The following is a 22263-nucleotide window of genomic DNA, read 5'->3' on the forward strand; positions in this document are numbered from 1 at the left end:
TACTGTAAATGGTTTATTCAATAAGACCAGCAGAGCACTTTGCCAGAATTGATTAAATCTGTCCTATCATTCTCCTGCTCACGGTCACTGCTCTAATTGGTCATTTACTTAACAGAGTAAAACAAGATAAAAAAAAAACATAAAGGTCTTTGTATTAAAGTACTGAGATCCCGGATCTCCCTTATCCTCATTTTACTACATAGAGCCAACATACAATATATTTTATATTTCATTTAAACCAAGTACTATATATATATATATATACAGTGGTTGACAAATCACCAAAAAATCTACTCGCCACACAAAAAAATCTACTCGCCACCTAGTACCAAACGTGTGCTGCTTGGGCCAATATTTACTCGCCCGGGGGTTAAATCCACTCGCCCGGGGCGAGCAAATGTATAGGTTTGTCGAACACTGTATATATATATATATATATATATATATATATATAGTCATTGGTATGGCAGTTAACACTCACGTTTATGTAGAAGGCAGATGCTTGTCCCATAGCGTAAAAATAAGCGTGTAGAAACTAGGGGGATCCTGATAACAAATTGAGACAGCACACCGCAGATGTAGAAAAGAAAGTGTATTAAGAACAGCTCAACCCCCTTATAACGCTATGCTTGGGGTCCAAAGAATCACACCGCGTTATAAGCGGATCACGTTAGAAATAATGTACCATTGTTTGCATTGTACAATAAAGTATTTAAGACACCAATAACCGTGTTGTAAAGTTTTCATAAATATGAAAATTGGGAGCCGCGCTATAAGCCGCACTATAAGCGGTTTCACGTTACAACAGATCACGTTATATCGGGGTTGAGCTGTATATATATAGAGAGAGAGAGCATAGCATTGGAACAAAAGGCACTCCGTAATAACAGTCACTGGTGAGGGTGCAGATCCTATAATGAAGAATAAGCAATACGATACCGTTTTTGAAAACGAAATCAACAGGTAGCACTCCAGAATTGATCAAAAAAAGTGTATTGAAAGAAGAGACACAATACCCGACGTTTCGGTCCAGGTGTGTGACCTTTCTCAAGGTGGTGCTTGAAGATTCCTGAAAATATCCAGGAAATCATCTTACACAGGGCTGCCAACAGGGGCGGACAGAAGGGACAAGTGTCCCAGGCCCGGTGGCCGGACAAAGGAGTTGCCGCCGAGCCCCGGCTCTCCCCACCTGCTGGCCTCTTCCTCTCTCTGTCCCACGCCGAGCCCTCTAATGTCAGTGCGCGACGGGCCTCTCTGACAACGGCGCTCCAGAAGTAAACTTGGCCCAGGTTCCTGCGCATGGCGGCATGAGTGGATGCCCGGCGCACACTGAAGTCAGAGGGTCCAGAGTGGGACAGAGAGAGCAAGAGGTCTTATTCGAGGGGTCCCTGCTTTTATATTGCAATTATTCATTTCTATTGCACCGCTTCTATTTAGCCAGTTGAAGACTGCCCAGGACATCCTTCTCACTGTAACCCCTATTAATAAACTTCTTTCCTTAAGCTGTAACTATCCATCTCTTTCCTCTGGGTCACTCACTATCCAAGCCCCCCTGACCATCTGATAATAGGATAAACCTTGCTTTGAGGGGTAACGGGTGTAGTCTCCTCGCCTGGAGGAGAATGTACAGTATCTGTCCGTCTCTTTGGTAAAAATTAATTTAAGGTTCTTTCACTTGATAACTGGTTACGTCTGATCTGTAGAAATTCTTACCTCCAAGTACACAACCGGAAAAAACCCTGGAAATTATCTTACACATCCCCTATTTATCTTATCGGCATCGCTTGACCTAAACATATGAAGGGAATATTAAAAGAGATAAACATCAACAGTGGACGACTAAACTTAAATGTATTTTCAGTATGTCCTATGACACTATCTTAATACACAGACATTGCTATATATCTTGATTAGAGATGGGCGGTTTATGGGCGGTTTATGGATCTGCCGAAGATCGGCCGGTTCCTTTGGTCAACAGATTTCCGCGGGTCAATCTCAAAAAAGGGCGATTTGCCGTTTGCGGATTCTCTGTTGTTATTGACAATACAATCCGCCGATTCCACCATCCGAACGCGGTCAACGGTAGAGAGGAGAGCAAGATGATCATCCCCAGACTTCAGCAACCAGACGGAGAGAACTGGCCGGGATCGGATTCTTTAAAGCCGACGTCGCATTGCGGAATCCGCGGATTGTATTGTGACAATTCGCCAGTGTGTTTTATCCAATGGTGGTTTTGGTTTAATCCTCGATGATCGAAACTGTAACAATCTGTTGGTGGATTTTACACCGCGGAACGGATTTTGCATGGAAAACTCAAGAGATTTCGGCTCGTCCATCTAAAAATCTTGAATTGCGTTCGCTTGACAACTCACTTGAGCTACAATTACGTTATGCATTTCAAAGAGCCCAAAACAGGGAGCAAAAGTTCATCGAACATTGTTCACAAAGAAAGGAAACAAGTATAACATTTACTTAACATTTATCTTGGAATATAATGAATGGTTAGTGTCCAGTAGGATAGGTCACTGTTTGTCACCGAAGAGTACATTCCCTTCACTAAACAACAATGCCCTTATACACCCTGGGTTATATAAAGATCAGAACTCTGCTCTTATCTTCTGGTGAGAGAGGAGGAAAGAACACGGTAGGGAGACACCAGCACGACCGACCCAGGTGAGAAACAATATTTGAAGACCAGATTCATACAAAATGTGATTATTGAAATATGTTCAGTTCATTTACATTGTGTCAGCTACACAAGTCGGACCTGGCTAATATTTGACAGACATTCGGGGAATGAGGCTGTAAATTATCTGTTAATGTACGGCAGGTTGTCCCATGGTCTCCAGTTCAGAGTCACCCCTGAAGAAGCCGTTGATCTCAGTGAAACACACGTCGGGTGGGATCTGTCCTTGGGCCCTGATAATTTGTTGCTCCATTCCCCCATGCCGGATGCCTACAGTGAATGACTGGAACTATCGTTGATTACATCTTCACATCTCTATGATTTTTCATTTGCAGTGACATCATGAGTTGCCAAGTATTGTATACCCCGTCAGGCCGACGTTGTGTGACTGTGCTATTATTATTATGTATATACTTTTAGAGATGGTGGTAGCCTCTTGTAGAAGTCATATTAGTAGCCGTTCACTGGTATATAGTTCATGTCACCCTGCGTGGTGGTTTTTCAGCTTTGATTACTTTTGTGTTGAGATCCGACTGCCCAAGTCATGGCCGTGAGCGAAACGTTACATCCCGAGTATCTTTGTGTGCACGCAGACATTGGACGGCAGCTTTAATTGCAGATTGTCACATAAACGCATTAGACTTTTTCTAGGACATTTGGTCGCTGGCATTTTGCCGCAATCAAATAACCGCCGGTGCTTCGCAGCAATTCACCCTGCCGCGGGCCACTTCGCCACTAAGGTAAGTCCCTAACGTTAACCCTCATCCTAAAAACCCTAACTTTAACCTGTAATACTTACACTACCCCCTACCCCTGAATCTTTAACCGCTTACCCTACAACCCCCTACCCTAAACCCTTATCCTACAACCCCCTACCCTAAACCCTTATCCTACAACCTCCTACCCTAAACCCGTATCCTACAACCTCTTAACCTAAACCCTTATCCTACAACCTCCTACCCTAATCCCTTATCCTACAACCTCCTACCCTAAACCCTTATCCTACAACCTCCTACTCTAATCCTTTATCCTACAACCTCCTACCCTAAACCCTTATCCTACAACCTCCTACTCTAATCCCTTATTCTACAACCTCCTACCATTAGCCATTAGCCTAAATCCCCCTTACCCTAAACTCTTATTCTACAACCCCCTACCCTAAGCCCTTATACTACAACCCCCTACCCTAAGACCTTACCCTAAACCCCCTACCTTTAGCCATTATCCTACAGCCCCCTACCCTAATCTCTTATTCTAAAACCCCTTACCCTAAGACCTTACCCTAAAAAACCCTACCCTAAAAAAACCCTATCCTATGCCCTTATCCTAAAACTCCTTCCCTAAGCCCTTATCCAACAACCCCCTACCTTAAACCCTTACCCTAAAAACCCCTAGCCTATGCCCTTGCCCTAAAACCCTCTACCCTGAACCCTTATCCTACATCCCCCTACCCTAATCTCTAATTCTAAAACCCCTTACCCTAAATCCTTCCCCTAAACCATTATCCTAAAAAAACCCTACCCTAAGCCCTTTCCATAAAACCCCTTAAATTAACTCCTCCCCATACCCTAACTAGTAAAACTTACCCTAACCAGAGGCCGGCGGTGGGGATTGTGGTGGTGGATTGGCTGCGGTGTTGGGTCCCTCTGCTGCCGAACGCTGGCGGTCATTTACTCACGTCCAAACAGCTGTGACCAAATGTACCATTCCGCATCAGACTCCCCATTGACCAATTAAAGATGAGGTTGGACGTTTATGTTTTATCCATAACTTATGCTCTGAACCATCTACTCTTAAACTACCCGTTGTATTATGGGGCCACCCTCTGAGTCCCATATTATACTCTCTAGCCTCGTCAATAAGAGATCTTTATACCTGATTAGTTCAGTTATTTGGGTGGAGACTGAACAGAAAAAGCCATTTACTTAATATAAAACAAAGTGGTTTTTGGCAAAAGTAATGGCTAATTCCAACATACATACCTAAGACTACACACTGACCCACTGAAACACTGAATTACTGACCCACTGACCCATGGGAACAGAGTTTAGACTGTCCACAGACTGTCCACGTCTTGGCAGCAACTGATGCTTATACTGTAATTGCCGAGGTTTTTGGACTGCCTATATTTTGTCAGTATTTTATATTCACGTTACTAATCCCCATCTCTCAGCCGCGCTCCCAGAGTTTCCCCAATGTGTTAGCGGAGCTTCCAGTTATGATACTCGAAGAAAGTCCACTCAGATGGTTTCCCATAACAATATATTAGCAGCATTGGTCGTGTCTTACTTAATCTCCGGCCCTCTCTGCTGTTGTGCCATCTTATTAACACACACTTTTTTGGTATACAATATCATTTTATTAAGTAATAAATGTAATCAGAAGGTGTGAGTGTGGGAATGCCCCCGGAGTGCCCCCACATATCCTTCCTGGGGAGAAACGCTAATACGCAGGCGAAAAGGAAAGAGATGTGAGAAGGGGAGTCTAGAAATACTGGGAAAGAGAGGCAGAAAGGAACTTAAGGCCGCGTTTACAGTGGGCGCACGTGCGACGGAGTGCATGGCGCCGCTCGAGCGACTTGTGCTCATAGGGTTTGCGCGATGGGGAGGCATAGCGGGGGCATGGCCATGACGTCACATGAGCGGTTCGCCCTCATTGGCTGAACCGCGCACGTGACGCGGCCGCGCGCCCCAAAAAAACCAAAATGATTTTTCGTCTTTTCAAAAATCTGCCGCGCGGTCGCTCTTAATTACGCACGTGGTTGCGCACACGATGGGCGGCCTCATAGAGAAAAGGTCTGTTGCACGCGCGTGCCGCCGCTCCCACTATAAACGCGGCCTGAGAAACCAGCACAGGATATCCGTATTAGAGCACCTATAAATTAGTCTGACATCTAAATTGCGAGGACAAACGCCGGGCTGGTTTTGGAAAAGACAAATAGTTGGCAAAATGTGAGGGAGACGGTCGTGCAACTCTCAGCGCCGAGCGAAAGGCCAATATTACGCAGCACCACTTAATGAGCGCGGCCTTGAGTGTATATCGTTGTCTCGTCAATGCAACAGAGTACTTTATTACAAGACTTGTAATATCTGTCATATGAGTAGCTCCAAGGCTGAGAAGTAACACCTCATACATAAACCTTGGCCCCCTGCAGACGCACTTACCAGAACGCCCTCCTACTTTCTCTGTACGTTCTTCCTACCAACCAATCAGATTGTAAGCTCTTTGGGACAGGGACTCCTTTTCCCAAATGTTACTTTTATTTCTGAAACACTTCCCCCCTTTATGTGTTATTTACAGCAGGGCCCCGCTTCTCGGCGCTTCGCTTCTCGGCGATCCGCTGATACGGCGGATCGGAGAAGGGGGCTGCCATCTTGGATTCTCCTTGGATTCTGAGTCGCGCATGCGCAGATCGGGCGGCTGCGCCCGGCGTGCATGCGCAGACCGCAGGTTGCGCGCGCATACCATAGGTTGCGCGCGCAAACCATAGGTTGCACATGCGCAGAACGGCAAAAATGCCGGTTTGCGCATGCGCAGAAGTGAAAATCGCCGGATCCGCTTTCAAGGCGATTTTCACTATACGGCGGGCCTCTGGAACGGAACCCGCCGTATACCAGGGGCCCTGCTGTATATTATTTATATGTTTGCCACGTGTATTACTGCTGTGAAGCGTTATGTACATTAATGGCGCTATATAAATAAACACATATACATACTCACATACATACATACCTCACCCGTTCCGACATTATATAACAAGAAGCTGCACAACATAGCAGAATATATGTTGCACTCACGCAAAAATAAACTCGATGAGAAACCAAAAAACTTCATATGAATTACACAAAATGATCAAAAGATATAACAGCAGAGAATTGGCACAAATACCTGCATTGCTTTCAGCGTTCAGGTAACGGCCCTTTATCCAGCCACAAAACGTTTCCCAGTATTGTTACATTTAAGGTCGTTTTGGAAACGACTGTGAGGTGAGAATCCGCCCAAATCCGTTACCTGGATTTTATCGCCTCCCAAATCCGTTCCGCGGTGTAAAATCCGCCATCGGATTTGGTGCCGGTTTAAATCCTTGCGGATTCATAAAAATAAAAAAAAACGCCATTGGATACAACCCGCGGACGGATTTGTAGAGTCCTATCTGCGGATGTGGCAATCCGTTGGTGGATTCTTAAAATTCCGTTCGCGGGTGTCGGAATCCGCGGAGTGTATTGGTAATAATTGAAAAATCCGCAAAAAAAACGTGAAATCGCCCTTTTTGTGATTGATCCGTTGAAATTCACGAACTAAAGGAAACGGCCAATCCACTGCGGATCCAAATTCGTCAAAAACGTTCGCCCGTCTCTATTCCGCATCCATAGAAGTGTCACCCATGGGTGGTTTGTGTCTGAGGAAGGGGTTGTCCCCCCGAAAACATTACATTGACTCTACCTTTCTTAGGCAGAACACTCCAGCAATTATATGGACACTACTGCTTGGGGGCCGCCATATTTTTTGTTTCTTGATTCATAGAAGTGCCCATGCAGGAGATATTTCCATGCCTTGTCCAATGTCAACATTAACCCCTGCCCGGCCGTCTCCCTGCAGCCCACCCCCTCCTCGCAGTCTCTCTGTAATGCTCACTGTGTTTCCCTATCATCAGATTCGAGATGTTTGAGGCTACAATCCTTGTGCTCCTGTGCAGTCTGACGGCCAACAGCCAAGTCTTTGGCGACCCCATGATTCAAATGAAAATGTGTGACAACAAATTGGAAGAGGGTAAGTAAAGTGTAGTGATTTCTACAAGTGACCGGTCATTATCAGGTTAAATGCCTGTGATTTTGGGAGCTGCTACAAGACCCCCACCCCCAACCCCCCTTAAATACCCACCTGCTCCTCACCGCCCTCTGTTTGCAAATTCCTCCACTCTCCCCTCTTCCATATTCTACAATCAGCCCAGTAGTAGGGTGGTCCCGATTTCAGGCCAAAGTCTATTCCAGAGGTGGCCAACTCCAGTCCTCAAGGGCCACCAACAGGTATGGGCTTACAGGATATCCTGCTTCAGCAAAGGTAGCTCAATCGGTGGCTCAGTCACCGACTGAGCCACCTGTGCTGAAGCAGGTATTTCCTGAAAAGCTGACCTGTTGGCCCTTGATGTGTGGAGTTGACCACCCCCAGCCTATACCCATGGTCACGTTTCTCCTCGGGCTGCCACAGGCTGCAGACACAATTCAATACCACGTTAAACCATATATTTTCCCAAGACTATGAAGAAGGGCAGGTTGGCACATTAATGCAGCCGGTACCCCTATCGGTATAACGCATCCCCAAATTCAGTACTCAGAAACGCCACTAAACCATTCCAAAAATATATTCTTCTTTTTATGTCTTGCTTCAACAACTTGTGATGTTAATGAAAGTAACTTTTCAGTGATCACTCACGTAATAAAATTGAATGAACGATATATGCTGAGGGGAGAGATTATAGGATCCTTCCTGAGCCAGGAGACACGAGGACATGGCAATTCTGGGGAACGGAGAAGAGGCGACAAAGTCCGGACTCTGTGAGTGATCGTGAAGACGGTAACCACAAAATATCGGGGGGTTGAGATATCAAGGCAAAAGGTGTGCCATCGCGTGCCACCAAACGGCTCCGTCTGTGTCCATGGCCACACAAACACTGTCACCTTCAGTGGGACTTATCACAAACTTGCACCAGTTACCTTTATACTGTACACCAGGGGTGTGTAACTCCAGTCCTCAAGGGACACCAACAGGTCAGGTTTTCAGGATATCCCTGCTTCAGCACAGGTGGCTCAATCAATGGCTCGGTCTTCAACTGCACCATCTGTGCAGAAGCAGGGATATCCTGAAAACCTTACCTTTTGGGGGCTCTTGAGGACTGGAGTTATACATAGACACCATCGTTTATAATAATTTGGGGGCGCTACAATATTTCTCTGCTACTAAATGCCCCACAACCTCCTCACGTGGCTCATTTTACTATATTAAGCTTCAATGGGCCTAAAATCTTTTTTACAGAAATTCTGGGCCAGAAACGACATTTCTCTCTTCTTGGGAGCTATTCATTAAGCTGCAATAGTGCCATTCGGGACTCACTGGGGCCTATTCTGGTAGCTCCGAAGTGTGACAAACCGCATCTAAAGATCCCTTTCCGATGGGATGGGCACGCTTTGCTATGCTGTAAGCCCTTCTCACAACTCCAATCCGTGTCTAAATAGCTATTTTAGAAGCGGTTTCCCTCCGGCTCTGCCAATCCCACCGGCTTGTCAAAAAAGCTTCAAACTCTGCAATTCTCGTACAGTAGCTCCGTTCTACAAACCGCTTCTAACAAATAAAAAAACAAATTCACGCTACCTCAAGGGTGGCGAGGTTGTGATAGAAACCACTGACCTTTCCATCCCGTCTCTTTGTTATCATTCTTTTGTTCTAGGTTACAAGCTATTAACGTTTCCTTTAGCAAAATAAAAGTTCGAGTCCTACCCCGGAAAAGCATGGAAGTGTCTTTCCAAAGCAGCATAGTCGCCGAAAGCACATCGTAAGTAAAACTGTCTCTTCCCATCGTGGTTACCCGAGTCCTGGCAGTGCAATGTGTGGCAGGCTTCTGGCACTGACATCGTCGATGTATCAGTGCCACACATAGTCCTTACACGACTTGGTGGCATGTGAGCCCTCCTACTGTCTCTGACAGTACTCCCTCCATACAGATGTAGAAAGACTTCCTGTGCTCGACGCCACGGACGAACAAACAAACGTCCGCAGCGCAAGGGGCAGTTTCTGCTGTGGTAGAGCTGTGAGGGTCCTTGCATCTGAATGGGACCCTCCAGAAAACTACTGGCATACAAGTAAATCTCAAGAAACTGTTCTTTTTTGCACTTCTCTCCTGTAACTAACCTTTTCTAGCACTCTTCCCCCAGGAATAAGCCAAGAGTCCATTTCACTGTTGTTACCGAGACCTCTGCTATCATCCAGCTCAGGAAAGAGGATAGGAACTTAAGTTTCACTGTGGAGAAATGTGACGTGTTTATAATAGACGTAAAATATAATCGGTGCGTATTAAATGGGCGTGTCATGTATAAAACATCCGATTCCTCTCTGTTATTTGCATTGTGATGAATGTTGGAAACACACGAAGAGGAGAATATTAAGGAGCAGGTCCAATTCAAATGTTAATTCAGTCAAACAGTTAAAAAAAGGAAAAGTCAGCAATATATATATATGTATACAGCTCAACCCCGTTATAATGCAATCCGCTATAACGCAAATCCGCTTATAACGCGATGCAAGCATGGCTCCCAATTTTCGTATTTATGAATACTTTACAACACTATAATTGGTGCCTTAAATACTTTATTGTACAATGCATACAATTAAGCGATTACTATAACAAGGCAAATTTCCCTAGCCAATTCCAATCAGGCTTTCGCCCCAAACACTCCACGGTAACAACCCTGCTAAAAGTTTGCAATGAAATCCAGTGTGGAATGGAACAGGGACAACTCACTGGTGCAATAGTCCTAGATTTTGCAAAGGCTTTTGATACTGTTGATCATGCTATCCTGCTTAACAAACTCCAGAGCTGTGGAATAGGGAAGCACGCTTTAAACTGGTTTCAGTCCTACCTATCAGGTAGATCCCAACATGTGTCCATCTCAGGCTCTAACTCCAACCCCTTGGATATCACCTGTGGCGTCCCGCAAGGCTCTGTTCTGGGGCCCCTACTCTTCTCAGTGTTCATCAATGATCTTCCCACAGCTTGTAAGGAAGCCTCAATACACATGTATGCAGATGACACAATCCTATATGCACACAGCCATAGCCTCTCTGACCTTGAACACATACTTCAGTCTGACTTTTTGAGACTCGAAAACTGGATTTCCCAAAACAAACTGTTTTTAAACACCGACAAGACTGTAACAATGGTATTTGGGTCCAAGACTAGATTTTTAAAGGTTCCAGTGACTGAGCTCCAGATCAGAACCAACGCTAACACCACCCTAACACCTGTCACTAGTTTTAAATATGGTTTGACTCCCACTTAACATTCGGGATACACATTGATACCCTGACATCCAAACACCTATGCCAAACTAGGTGTACTTTACAGGAACAAATCCTCCCTAAGCCTGAGACTCCAAAAGACTGTTCATGGTCCCAAGGCTCAACAAAGTACCCGGCCGCTTCTCCTTCTCTTACCGTGCACCCCAAAACTGGAACAACCTACCAGAGACTCTCACATCCTCCACCAGTTTATGTTCTTTCAAAACTAAGGCTGTCTCACATTTTAATCTGGTCTGTAACTGTTACATAAGCCTATAATATACATCTTCTCTAACTGTGCATGCAATGTATTTTTTATAATGTATACCCTGTTCATTTATGTAACTGTACTTGTAACCATGTATTATTTGTCATATTAACTATGCCCAGGACATTCTTGAAAACGAGACGTAACTCTCAATGTATTACTTCCTGGTAACACATTTTATAAATAAATAAATAAACGGTACATTATTTCTAACGCGATCCGCTTATAACGCAATGTGATTCTTTGGACCCCAAGCACAGCGTTATAAGGGGGTTGAGCTGTATGTATATGTATATATACACACATATATATGTATATATACACACACACAAAGGTGAAAAAAGAAACCTACAAGGGACCAAGAAATAAAGGAACAGGACAATGGTTGCCCGTTACAGGGAAATTACACGATGCGCTGAGACACGATTATATTGGTTATTTAACAGGTCCAACTATTCCAGGACAGAAACTGTTACCAAAACACTGAACATTTAGCAAACACCTCTAAATATACGTATTTCACTGAAATATACCAATTTCCTTTTTAGGTTCCAAATTTCTGGACAAATTAATGTGGTGAAAGGTAAACACGAAGGGCCATTGAAACTAAGGGTAAGTGTCTTTTTAAGCTGCCCCATCAACAGAGCCTCTGGCTAATGCCCGGTCCAGGTCATGACGCAGGCTTTTAATGGTGTCTGTTATACTGCAGCGCCGACGTGTATTCTAAACCAAATCTGGGGCAATCACCAACAACACCCAGGTACATGCTGGGTACGTGCTGGGTACATGCTGGGTACATGCTGGGTACATGCTGGGTACATGCGGGGTACATGCTGGGTACATGCTGGGTACATGCTGGGTACATGCTGGGTACATGCTGGGTACATGCTGGGTACATGCTGCAACATTTCAGTGACATTTCTGCATACAGACTAATGGCCCATCGGATTAACAGCGGGGGTCCCTGGCAGTGCCATCCAAACTGAATGGGACGGCCAGGGACCCCTGCTGTGTTAATCCAATGGGCCATTAGTCTCTGCAGAAATGTCACTGAAATGTTGCAACACGTACCCAGCATGTACCCAGCACGTACCCAGCATGTAGCCTGCATGTACCCAGCATGTACCCAGCATGTACCCAGCATGTACCCAGCACGTACCCAGCATGTACTCAGCATGTACCCAGCATGTAGCCTGCATGTACCCAGCACGTACCCAGCATGTAGCCTGCATGTACCCAGCACGTACCCAGCATGTACCCAGCATGTACCCAGCATGTACCCAGCATGTACCCAGCATGTACCTGGATCTTGATGGTGATAGCCCCAGATTTTCCAAGGCAAGTTTAAGGCAAGTGTTAGAATACTCGTCGGCGCACCTGTATAATAGTAGTACAACCACATAACCACCTTGTGGGCTTTCTTTAATGTTACCATTCACTCTACCCTCTCCTTATCACTGCATACCTGTTACCTGATAACCCTGTGTTTATTCTTGTAGGCATACAGTACAGTACCATTGTAACCGCATTTCTAAACCGATGGATGTGTTTCTTCATTTTTCACAGTTTTGTAACGAGATTAAGGACGTTGTTGAGATTCTAAACATGTATGTATCGGGTGAGTTTTTAGCAAGAATTGACTTTAAATTCTCTACAAATATTAAAGGCACCGAGTGCCTTCTATTCAATTCGCAAATTAAACTTTAGCTAGTGACTCCGCTTTGAAAAAGAGTCTTCCACAAGGATTCTTATGTCTCTAACGTTGCGATCCGGTGTTTCTTTTAAATGAGACATTTATGCTTTTAAAAAGAATATATCTTCTCTGAACATATACAGTACACACACTATACAACGCCAGAAGGCAACGTGAGTCGAAGGTCTTTCTCTTTGTACAGAGATGCCGAGCATTGATAGGACAGGCGTTCGCAAACTGGTCTGTGACACGATTGGAAACGCAGACTTGGACTGCCTGGAAATAAGTCTGAAGGTGAGTAACACGCGCAATGTCTCTAACTACGACACCAGGGGATACGCGGTGCGAATGTTAACCCAGGAGGGGACAACTCCAGTCCGCAAGAGCCACCAACCGGCAGCTTTCTAGGACATCCGTGCTTCAGCTAACACAAATACCCAGCATAGTGGCCCATGTTTGCAATATTGAGTGCTATTCCACAAGACACCTGGCATTGGAAGACACCTGAACAAAGGTGATTTAAAGGTGTTATATGGAATGGCACCATTTAGTTAATATGGCCCAAGGGGCCTTATGGTATAAAGTGTTCACTTTACTTGCCTACCTGTATATACCTGTTTGTAACTGCACTAAGTCACATACGCTTATGCTTAGTGTATTAACCCTTTCAGGGTATATTTCACAGAACATGTGTATGCATTTAGCACAGGGACCTGCTACTGAGACTTCCCTTGACGTTGGTTAGCAGACTTGTCATTATTTGATCAAAGGACGTAACCAAAAGTCTCCTTTGTCTCACAGACTTAGGTGTCACTATGTAAATGTATTTCCCCATTTATTGCTATCCCAATGGGAGAAGCGCAGGGATTCACGTTCTGTTTCTCACATATGTATGGCCAATCCTTTCACCAGCAGCGTGCTCCTTACACGGAGAAGCGCGGTGACTATATATATATTTGTATTACATAAAGTGTGATAGCAGGCGTCCGCGCTGCCACAAGGACAGCCCTATTAAATTCCACGGGGCTTTCTTATCTCACTTTCTAGAGTCAGTTCCAATGTCTCACAACTGCACCATTAATACACGAAACGCTCCGATAAATTCCCATCTCTTCTTTTCACGTAAACAACGAAGAGTTTGCGCAAGAAGGTTATCATTGCATACCGTGGTGCCGACGGTTATTCTAAAACAAACCAGTGGCAATTACCAAAAAGACCCAGGTACATGCTGGGTACATGCTGGGTACATGCTGGGTACATGCTGGGTACATGCTGGGTACATGCTGGGTACATGCTGGGTACATGCTGCAACATTTCACACATTTCTGCAGACAGACTAATGGCTCATCGGATTAACAGCTGGGGTCCCTGGCAGTCCCATTCAAACTGAATGGGACGGCCAGGGACCCCCGCTGTGTTAATCCGATGGGCCATTAGTCTCTGCAGAAATGTCACTGATATGTTGCAGCATGTACCCAGCATGTACCCAGCATGTACCCAGCATGTACTCAGCATGTACCCAGCATGTACCCAGCATGTACCCAGCATGTACCCAGCATGTACTCAGCATGTACATGGCTAGTTTAAGGAAAGTTTTAGAATACTCGTTGGCTCGTCTGTATCAATTAAAGCTTTAATCCTATTGTGGCAGTAAAACAACAGGATTTGTTACTAAATTAGTCAAATGTAAACCTGGAGCTAAATTTTGGTGACACTAACACCCCCATATAAATCCTTTGTGCTGGTCTGAGAACACAAGAAAATGGCCATGGGATTCTGGTTTTCTTTCTGAAAATACAAGTTACTGTATGGAACGTTTACTGTGTTACAAGACCTGCCGGTGACATATATCGGCAGTGAAGGTCTTACATAGTTGCATAGTTACAAAGTTACATAGTAAATGAGGTTTAAAAAAAAAGACGTACGTCCATCAAGTTCAACCTATGCTAAATCTAGACGACAGATACTTTATCCTATATTTGTACTTACAGAATATTATGGTCCAGAGGAAGGCAAACAAAAAACCCCAGTGTGATATCATCTAATGATATCTCATCAGGGGAAAAATAAATTCCTTCCTGGCTCCAAGAATTGGCAATCAGATATCTCCCTGGATCATCAGCTTTCCCATGTTTACTTATTAGTTATATCCCTGTGTATCTTTCCCATCTAAAAAAGATGTCCAACCTTTTTTTGAACATATCTATTGTATCTGCCATCAGTCTCCATGGGTAATGAATCCCACACTGTAACTGCCCTTACTGTAAAGAACCCTTTCCTTTGTTGCTGGTGAAATCTCCTTTCCTGCGCTTGGGATGAATAGTTCATTTGAAAGCTCCTTGTACTGTCCCCGAATATATTTGTATATAGCTATTATAGCCGCTCTTATACTCGCAATGTAAACAAATCTAATTTAGTTAGCCTCACCTCATAAATCAGATTATCCACCCCCCTTTGGGAGATGACATCTCACAATGCACCTTTGGTTAATATGGTGTAGTTGTAGTTTTGTTATTGGGGGATTTATCTTCACTGTTGGCTGGTAAGGCACCATCATTAAACCCACAGTGAAATCCTAAAATATTCTTTCAGCTTGTCAGCAGAGGAAAAGAAATCAAAAGCACCTCGGGCCAATCACACAGCTACGTACCAGGGAACAGCATAAGCGTACTTAAAGATTACATCAATGAGATGCTGTCCACGGAACTACCTCTGGAGTACCTCAACAGGATTATTGTAAGTAACAATGGTGGAGTCTGCTTTGCCCCAAACCCACACGGCACTTGATCACTGAAAAGGTCTCCTCTACTAATAAGACAAACTGGATGTTGAGCAGATTCGCGACCAAAGGGGTCTGTCTGACAGAGAAAGGGTTAACCCATTGGTTCTCTAATCCAATCCTCAAGCCCCCCCACCCCCCACCCCCGCCCAAAACAAGTCAGGCTTTAAAGATATAGCTGCTTCAGCACAGGTGGCTCAATCAGTGGCTCGAAGACTGAGCCACTGATTGAGCCACCTGTGCTGAAGCTGGAATATTCTTAAACCTAACAAGTTGGAAGGGAGAGGGGGCATGAGGATTGGAGTTGAGAACCCCTGGGTCAAACAATTACCTACCATTCCTTATGCTAAACTTTACATATGACTGTCATGTCTACTCACACCTAACTTCATTGCCATCAAGATCACGGATAACCCATTCGATTATCTAAAATTAATAATAATGTTCAAATATTTTCCTTCCCTACAGATGAGAAGTGGTATTCCCCCCCCCCCCCCCCGTAAAACGCATTAGGAAATCACAGATAACACCATTATCTTTGAGTAGAGCCCCTCTGAAAAATCACATGATCCCTTTTCCCGTACGGACGCCATATTTTTCGATTTATCATAATCCTTAAAAAAAAAATATATATATATATACTTTTCTTTCCCAGAAGAATTTTCTCTTTTTGTGCTATTATTGCACCAGTTTTCCATAGACAATCCCCAATGATATGAGACCCTTGTATCGTGCTGCTTTAAGTATTGAAATGTTGGGAGATCAGAGACGGAACTCCAATGGTTTTTTTCCTATTCCATGCAGGAATCGATGAACCTGCACCTCCAACCCAACGACACTCGCAGTCTTATTCCTGGGGTAGGTACTCGCAGTCTTATTCCTGGGGTAGGTTACGTGCGGTGTACGTCGCTTTTTCTTTTTTCCATGGACATTTCCGGGACGTTCCTTCTGTTGAAAGCGAAATCGTAATCGAGATAGTTTAGCCACTGAAGGGATATTTCGGCAAATCCCAGCTCTAAAACCAACTAATAATCCAAAATACGGCATATTCCTTAGGGCGTGAGTGGCCAACTCTAGTCCTCATGAGCCACCAACTGCTCAGGTTTTCGGCACCAGTGGCTCAATCAGTGGCACCGTCGAATTGATCCACCTCTGATGAGGTTGGGATAGCCTGAAAACGTGACCATTTGGTGGCCCTTGATTCTTGGATTTGGCCACAACTGTAATTAACAATGATTCCCAGTTCTGGGCTGATTCTTGGTTTTAATACACATTATATTGGACGCTAAATGTTGCTTTTGCTGAATCTTTATACCGTAGGCAGACTATTCAGGGACCATAAATCTGAAGATTACATTTAAAGGTCCCCTCCAGATGACCCAGGACAGCGATAATGCAATGCTCGCCATATCTGCCCAAGTGCAAGGCTTCAACTCTTATTCTGCTGACCTCATCTTCACTGGGGACATCGTAAGTCACACACACACCACACACACCACACACACCACACACACCACACATGTTTTCTGTGACGACCAGGACGTCCTAACAAGTACAATCAGCCATCTGTACATGTTTTATGGAAACTTGTGTATTTTCCACACAACTCCTACATCCTCTTTATATTCTATAAATTGGAATTTGGGGGTAGGGGGGTCTGAACCCCACTATTTTCAGACACCCTGCTTCCCGAGATACTTACTGTTTAGGTTGACGGTATTACTTCCTGATTTATAAAGGGGATTTAAATGGCGGTCCAATAGGAAGCACCCAACTGATGATGTTGCAGCTTCTTATTGGCTCGAGATTTGGCCGCCATATTGTTACTCCTGGTGGTGATTTAAGGAAGTACCGGTAAGTATCTTGGAAACCAGGGTATCCCTCAAGCTGAGAATAGTGGTGTTTGCCTCAGAGGGAACCGGTTCCCACCCGGCACAAAACCGAGTTGGAGGACGGGCTCTGTATTGGGTTCTTACTGAGTAGACTGTGAATGTCGCTCTCGGAGAACTCTCATTCGTCCCGATACCAATGCACGAAACAGCAAGAGATGTCCATGGGGATCACCCCTCGTTAAATTCTAGCTCATCCTATATTTAAAGCAGTATACTCACCCAGAGGAGGCAAAAACCCTATGGACACATTTGCCAATTATTTACATTGACTAAAACCTGTGGCATTACTGTTTGATGGTTACCAACCCATTATCCATTAACAGGATTTATTGTTGAGCGTCGACCTTTCTATTGATGCTAATAAGCTGCTCTTCGCTGGGCTTTTTACCAGGTGAGTTCCTCCTCTGTCCTGCCTCCCCTCCCACGTTCTCCGTGGGCTGAAGTCCGTCGCAGATCACGCTGTCCCCACATGCATTCTGGGTACCTCGAACAATCTGGTTCTGCCGGAGAGTGTAAAGCAATAGGGGAGCCCCTGCTACTGCCTCAAACAAGTGGTTGGTGAACGGTGCTTTGGGTATATGTACAATAGAAGGTGGGGTAGAAATAGAACCCAAATACAGCACTCAGGTTCACGCTCTGTGTGTTAAGTGAATGATTTAAAACATAACTTTATTAACTGTACCAAATATATAAAATAATGGGTGTTAAAAACTGACGACCTGAAGGAATAGTGACCTTCAATACTAGAACCATATAGGTTTAGGGTCTAGAGTGTAGGTGTGTTCTGTGAAATACAGGTGACACACTAAACATAAATCCTAGTGAGGATCAAACCAATCTATACTCACTGGCTCTAAGGTAAGTACTAATGGCCGCAATCGCCTAAGGCAAACCTAGTAAGGCTAGATAGTAAATTGTGTGCTCAGAGAGTAACGGATATCTGGTAAGTTGCTTGTAGTAAATCACATTGCTTATAAGGTAGATAAGGAATTATAGCTCCAGTCAATAATTGTAGTATCCTTATAAGGTAGGTGCGGTGCTTGATCAGGTTGACCTAAAGTAACCTGCTTAGGTATAGAGTAGTAATGAGGGTATGACCTCTGATAACCTCAGTAGTGTTGTGAACAGGTTAATAGCACTGTGTGCAGGCTAATACAGGAGAAAGCACACTGACACCTTAGCTGTGAATAGCAACCAGTAAAAACAGTGAGCAGGGATATCAAGGAAACCTGACGTGTTAGTGGCCCTGGAGGTCTGGAGTTGACTACCCCTGTTGTATACGATATAGCACAATGCATCATTGTTATTAGAAACGTACAGCACACAGCTGTAACACTGCAGCGTTTCACTTACTCTACTTCGAACGGACTTCGATGTGTACGGTTGGACCCAATTAATCTAAGCTGTTATATATTTGTATAAAGAGACCCGGCAAAGTCTCAAAGGCATTCATTACAGATGTTCATCATTACCACTCTCCGGCAGAAGGTGGGGTAGAAATAGAACCCAAATACAGCACTCAGGTTCACGCACTGTGTGTTAAGTGAATGATTTAAAACATAACTTTATTAACTGTACCAAATATATAAAATATATATATATTCAGCACAAACTCCCTAAACACTGCATTATTTGGGGGGCCCATACCGTCGGCCTAATTAGGGGTAACCTATACACACTTAGGGCAACATTACTCTGTGCAACACTTACTGTGGACAACATCTTATGCACTGATTTAATACTGTTATGAGTACTCTGATCAATTACAGTGTTTTTGTTGCCTGCTATCTGGGAGACTCCACTCAGCGAGCCTCTGTGTTTCCATCTGGCAGAGACTCCATTTAGTGACCTCTGCATTATATGTGTCATACTATTCTGAGGCTATAACTGGATACGGTCACTGAACCGTGCCTCAGGGCATTAGCAGAGCACACTTTGTGCTTGCCCTACGCAGAGCTCACTACTCACAAGCCACGTAGTTAATAGCTATGTATGTGGTTTTATTTTATGTTATATGTATTACTTTTCACATCTTTTGTTGATTTCATTTTTGGTCTGGAGTTGACATACACCCCAACTCTTTGTGGTCTAGTTATACGTGTGTAGGGGTTATTCTATGACCCACGAACTGTATATGAACCGCCCCTTCAGATCCAGTATCAGCATACTTTTCTATAGGTGTGTTGGTTTTTGATAATAGAATTCCTGTCAACAGGACTGTTTTTCAAGTCTGTAGTTACATTTTGGCGAGACTTTGCAGTTTTTTGTAGCCCACATCTAGGTGGTGTATTGTCATTTTATTATCTTCCATATACACACATGGGAAGATTTTTTCTTGGTTTGTTTTAAGGGACTGCCCGTGGACTATTTCTACCATTTCCCTCTATACAAGATGTTTTTACTATTTGGTGATTAAAAGGTTTTTAATGTTACCAACCATATCACTCTGATTTACCTTTCTGAGTGCATTCAAGGAGGAACTTGTCTGTCTGTTTATGTCAGCACAAGAGGTGCAGTCTTCGACTGAGCCACCTGTGCTGAAGCAGGGATATCCTGAAAACCTGACATGTTGGTGGCCCTTGAGGACTGGAGTTGGCCTCCCTTGGTGTACAGTATGTGTAGCAGCTTGGGATATCGGCGCGACCAACTCCTCATCGGCGTTTACGCTCGGTGGAGCCTCCATTGCCGGCTGCTTCTAGGAGCAGGCAAGAGTTAGGGTAGGGGGTTTGTTTTAGGGTAAGGGGGATTTTATTATTTATAAAATGTGTTACCAGGAAGTAATACACTGAGAGTTGCCTCTCGTTTTCAAGTATGTCCTGGGCATAGAGTTAAGATGACAAATAATACATGGTTACAAGTACATAGTTACATAAGTGAACAGGGTTAGACATTATATACAAGACATTGCATGCACAGTAAGAGATAATATATGTTATAGGCGTACAGTATGTAACAGTTACAGACCAGATTAAAATGAGACAGCTTTAGTTTTGAAAGAACTTAGACTGGTGGCGGCTGTGAGAGTCTCCGGTAGATTGTTCCTGTTTTGAGGTGCACGGTAAGAGAAGGAGGAGCGGCCGGATACTTTGTTGAACCTTGGGACCATGTACAGTCTTTTGGAGTCAGATCTCAGATAAGTGCTGCATGTGGTAGGGGTGAGGAGCTTGTTCAGAAAGTATTTGCAGGAAAGATGAACTTTGTGCCTAGACTCAAGTGATGACCAATCTAGTTCTTTGAGCATTTTGTAGTGATGTGTGTTGTAGTTGCAATGGAGAACAAAGCGTCATATTGAATTGTAGAGGGTATCAAGCTTGCTAAGGTCGGATTGGGGTGCCGAGCCGTATACTATGTCCCCATCGTCGCTAATTGGCATTAGCATCTGCTGTGCAATACGCTTTCTGACCATCAGACTTAGGGAGGATTTGTTCCTATAAAGTACACCTAGTTTGGTATAGGTTTTGGAAGTCAGGGTATCAATGTGCATCCCAAATGTTAAATGGGAGTCAAACCATTTGCCCAAGTATTTAAAACTAGTAACAGGAGTTAGGGTGGTATTAGCATTGGTTCTGATCTGGAGCTCAGTCATTACAAGCTTTAGAAATGTAGCCTTGGTCCCAAATACCATTGTTAGTCTTGTCAGTGTTTAAAACCAGTTTGTTTTGGGAAATCGAAATTTCAAGTCTCTTTAGGGATAACTTTAGGGGTTTTACTGGTTAGGGTAAGAGGTTAACTTTAGGGTTTTAGTGATTAGGGTAAGAGGGTTAACTTTAGGGGTTTTAGTGATTAAGGTGAGGGGGATAACTTTAGGAGTTTTAGTGATTAAGGTATGGCGGATAACTTTAGGAGTTTTACTGATTAGGGTAGGGGGGATAACTGTAGGGCTTTTACTGGTTAGGGTAGGGGGTTAACTTTAGGGGATTTAGTTATTAGGGTAAACGGATTTTAAGGTAGGGGTTAAGGTTTTTTGCGCAGGGGGTAGCGTTAGTATTAGGAATTAACATTGAGGGGTATTAGGGCAAGGAGTAAGGTTAGTTACTTACCTAAGCAGCCAGCATCCGAGATTCCCGGCGGCGAGGTGAACAGCGGCTTAACGGTCGCCTCCAAATGTCCCAGACCAATTTCACCCGAGGTGCAGACAGGAAGTCTTGTGTGGGCGCCGGAAGTCCATATATCGTGAGTCGTGATCATTGTAACCAGCAGGAGATATTAGTTAATGTAATTGCATTAAACATAAATCGTCGCGTTCGTCCAGTTGCGATGAGTAAATGAGTACTTCAGTATTAGGGGACACCCGTTTTCATTTGGACTAATACATTTCGCTTGACCTGAGGAAGAGAGATCTCACGTAGACTCGTCCTTCAAGATCAATGGGTAGTCCGAATAAGAAAAGGGTATCACCTAATACTGAAGTACTCATTTACTGTACACTAGATCTGTTCTTCCCATTTATTATACATTTATGATAGAGTGTAAATCAGCTCAGTTGTAATGGAAACCGTAGATCCAAAGAGAAGGTCTCCCACACCCATATATCACCACATGTATGACGGATCTCTCATGTAAATATTACAACCTGCAATGATCCAACCAGTGGAACACGTGTTTTTAACCTGAACTTCCCCGTCTCGACATACTGTAGTACGCACTGTATAACTGATATATAGTATCTTTAAAAAAATGAAATTATCATGTGTGCTCATCGCTGGCAATGAACTGAGAAAGTCTGAGTGGTATCCAAGATCTATATTAGGTAGGACAACTTTAGGGGTTTTAACGGTTAGGGTAGGGGGATAACCTTAGGGGTATTAGCGGTTAAGGTATGGGGATAACTTTTGGGGTTTAACGGTTAGGATAGGGGGTTAACTTTAGGGGTCCTAGTGGGTACACTTTAGG

The 22263-nt window shown here is 44.0% G+C and overlaps 1 protein-coding gene across 1 annotated transcript in view; it reads left to right on the top strand.

Moving 5' to 3' along the window:
* Positions 1-2527: 2527 nt before the first annotated feature.
* The window catches only part of LOC142466626 (uncharacterized), a 36177-nt gene continuing 16441 nt past the window's right edge, over positions 2528-22263 (top strand). The window contains exons 1-12 of the mRNA XM_075571845.1: positions 2528-2673; positions 7341-7456; positions 8109-8241; positions 9132-9236; positions 9616-9747; positions 11555-11618; positions 12573-12624; positions 12902-12993; positions 15292-15435; positions 16283-16336; positions 16799-16948; positions 17694-17761. Of these exons, the coding sequence (XP_075427960.1) occupies positions 2567-2673; positions 7341-7456; positions 8109-8241; positions 9132-9236; positions 9616-9747; positions 11555-11618; positions 12573-12624; positions 12902-12993; positions 15292-15435; positions 16283-16336; positions 16799-16948; positions 17694-17761 (1217 nt within the window). The 5' untranslated portion in view covers positions 2528-2566. The remainder of the gene's footprint in view (positions 2674-7340; positions 7457-8108; positions 8242-9131; positions 9237-9615; positions 9748-11554; positions 11619-12572; positions 12625-12901; positions 12994-15291; positions 15436-16282; positions 16337-16798; positions 16949-17693; positions 17762-22263) is intronic.

The sequence above is a fragment of the Ascaphus truei genome, chromosome 15 (genome assembly GCF_040206685.1).
Source record: "Ascaphus truei isolate aAscTru1 chromosome 15, aAscTru1.hap1, whole genome shotgun sequence".
NCBI lineage: Eukaryota > Metazoa > Chordata > Amphibia > Anura > Ascaphidae > Ascaphus > Ascaphus truei.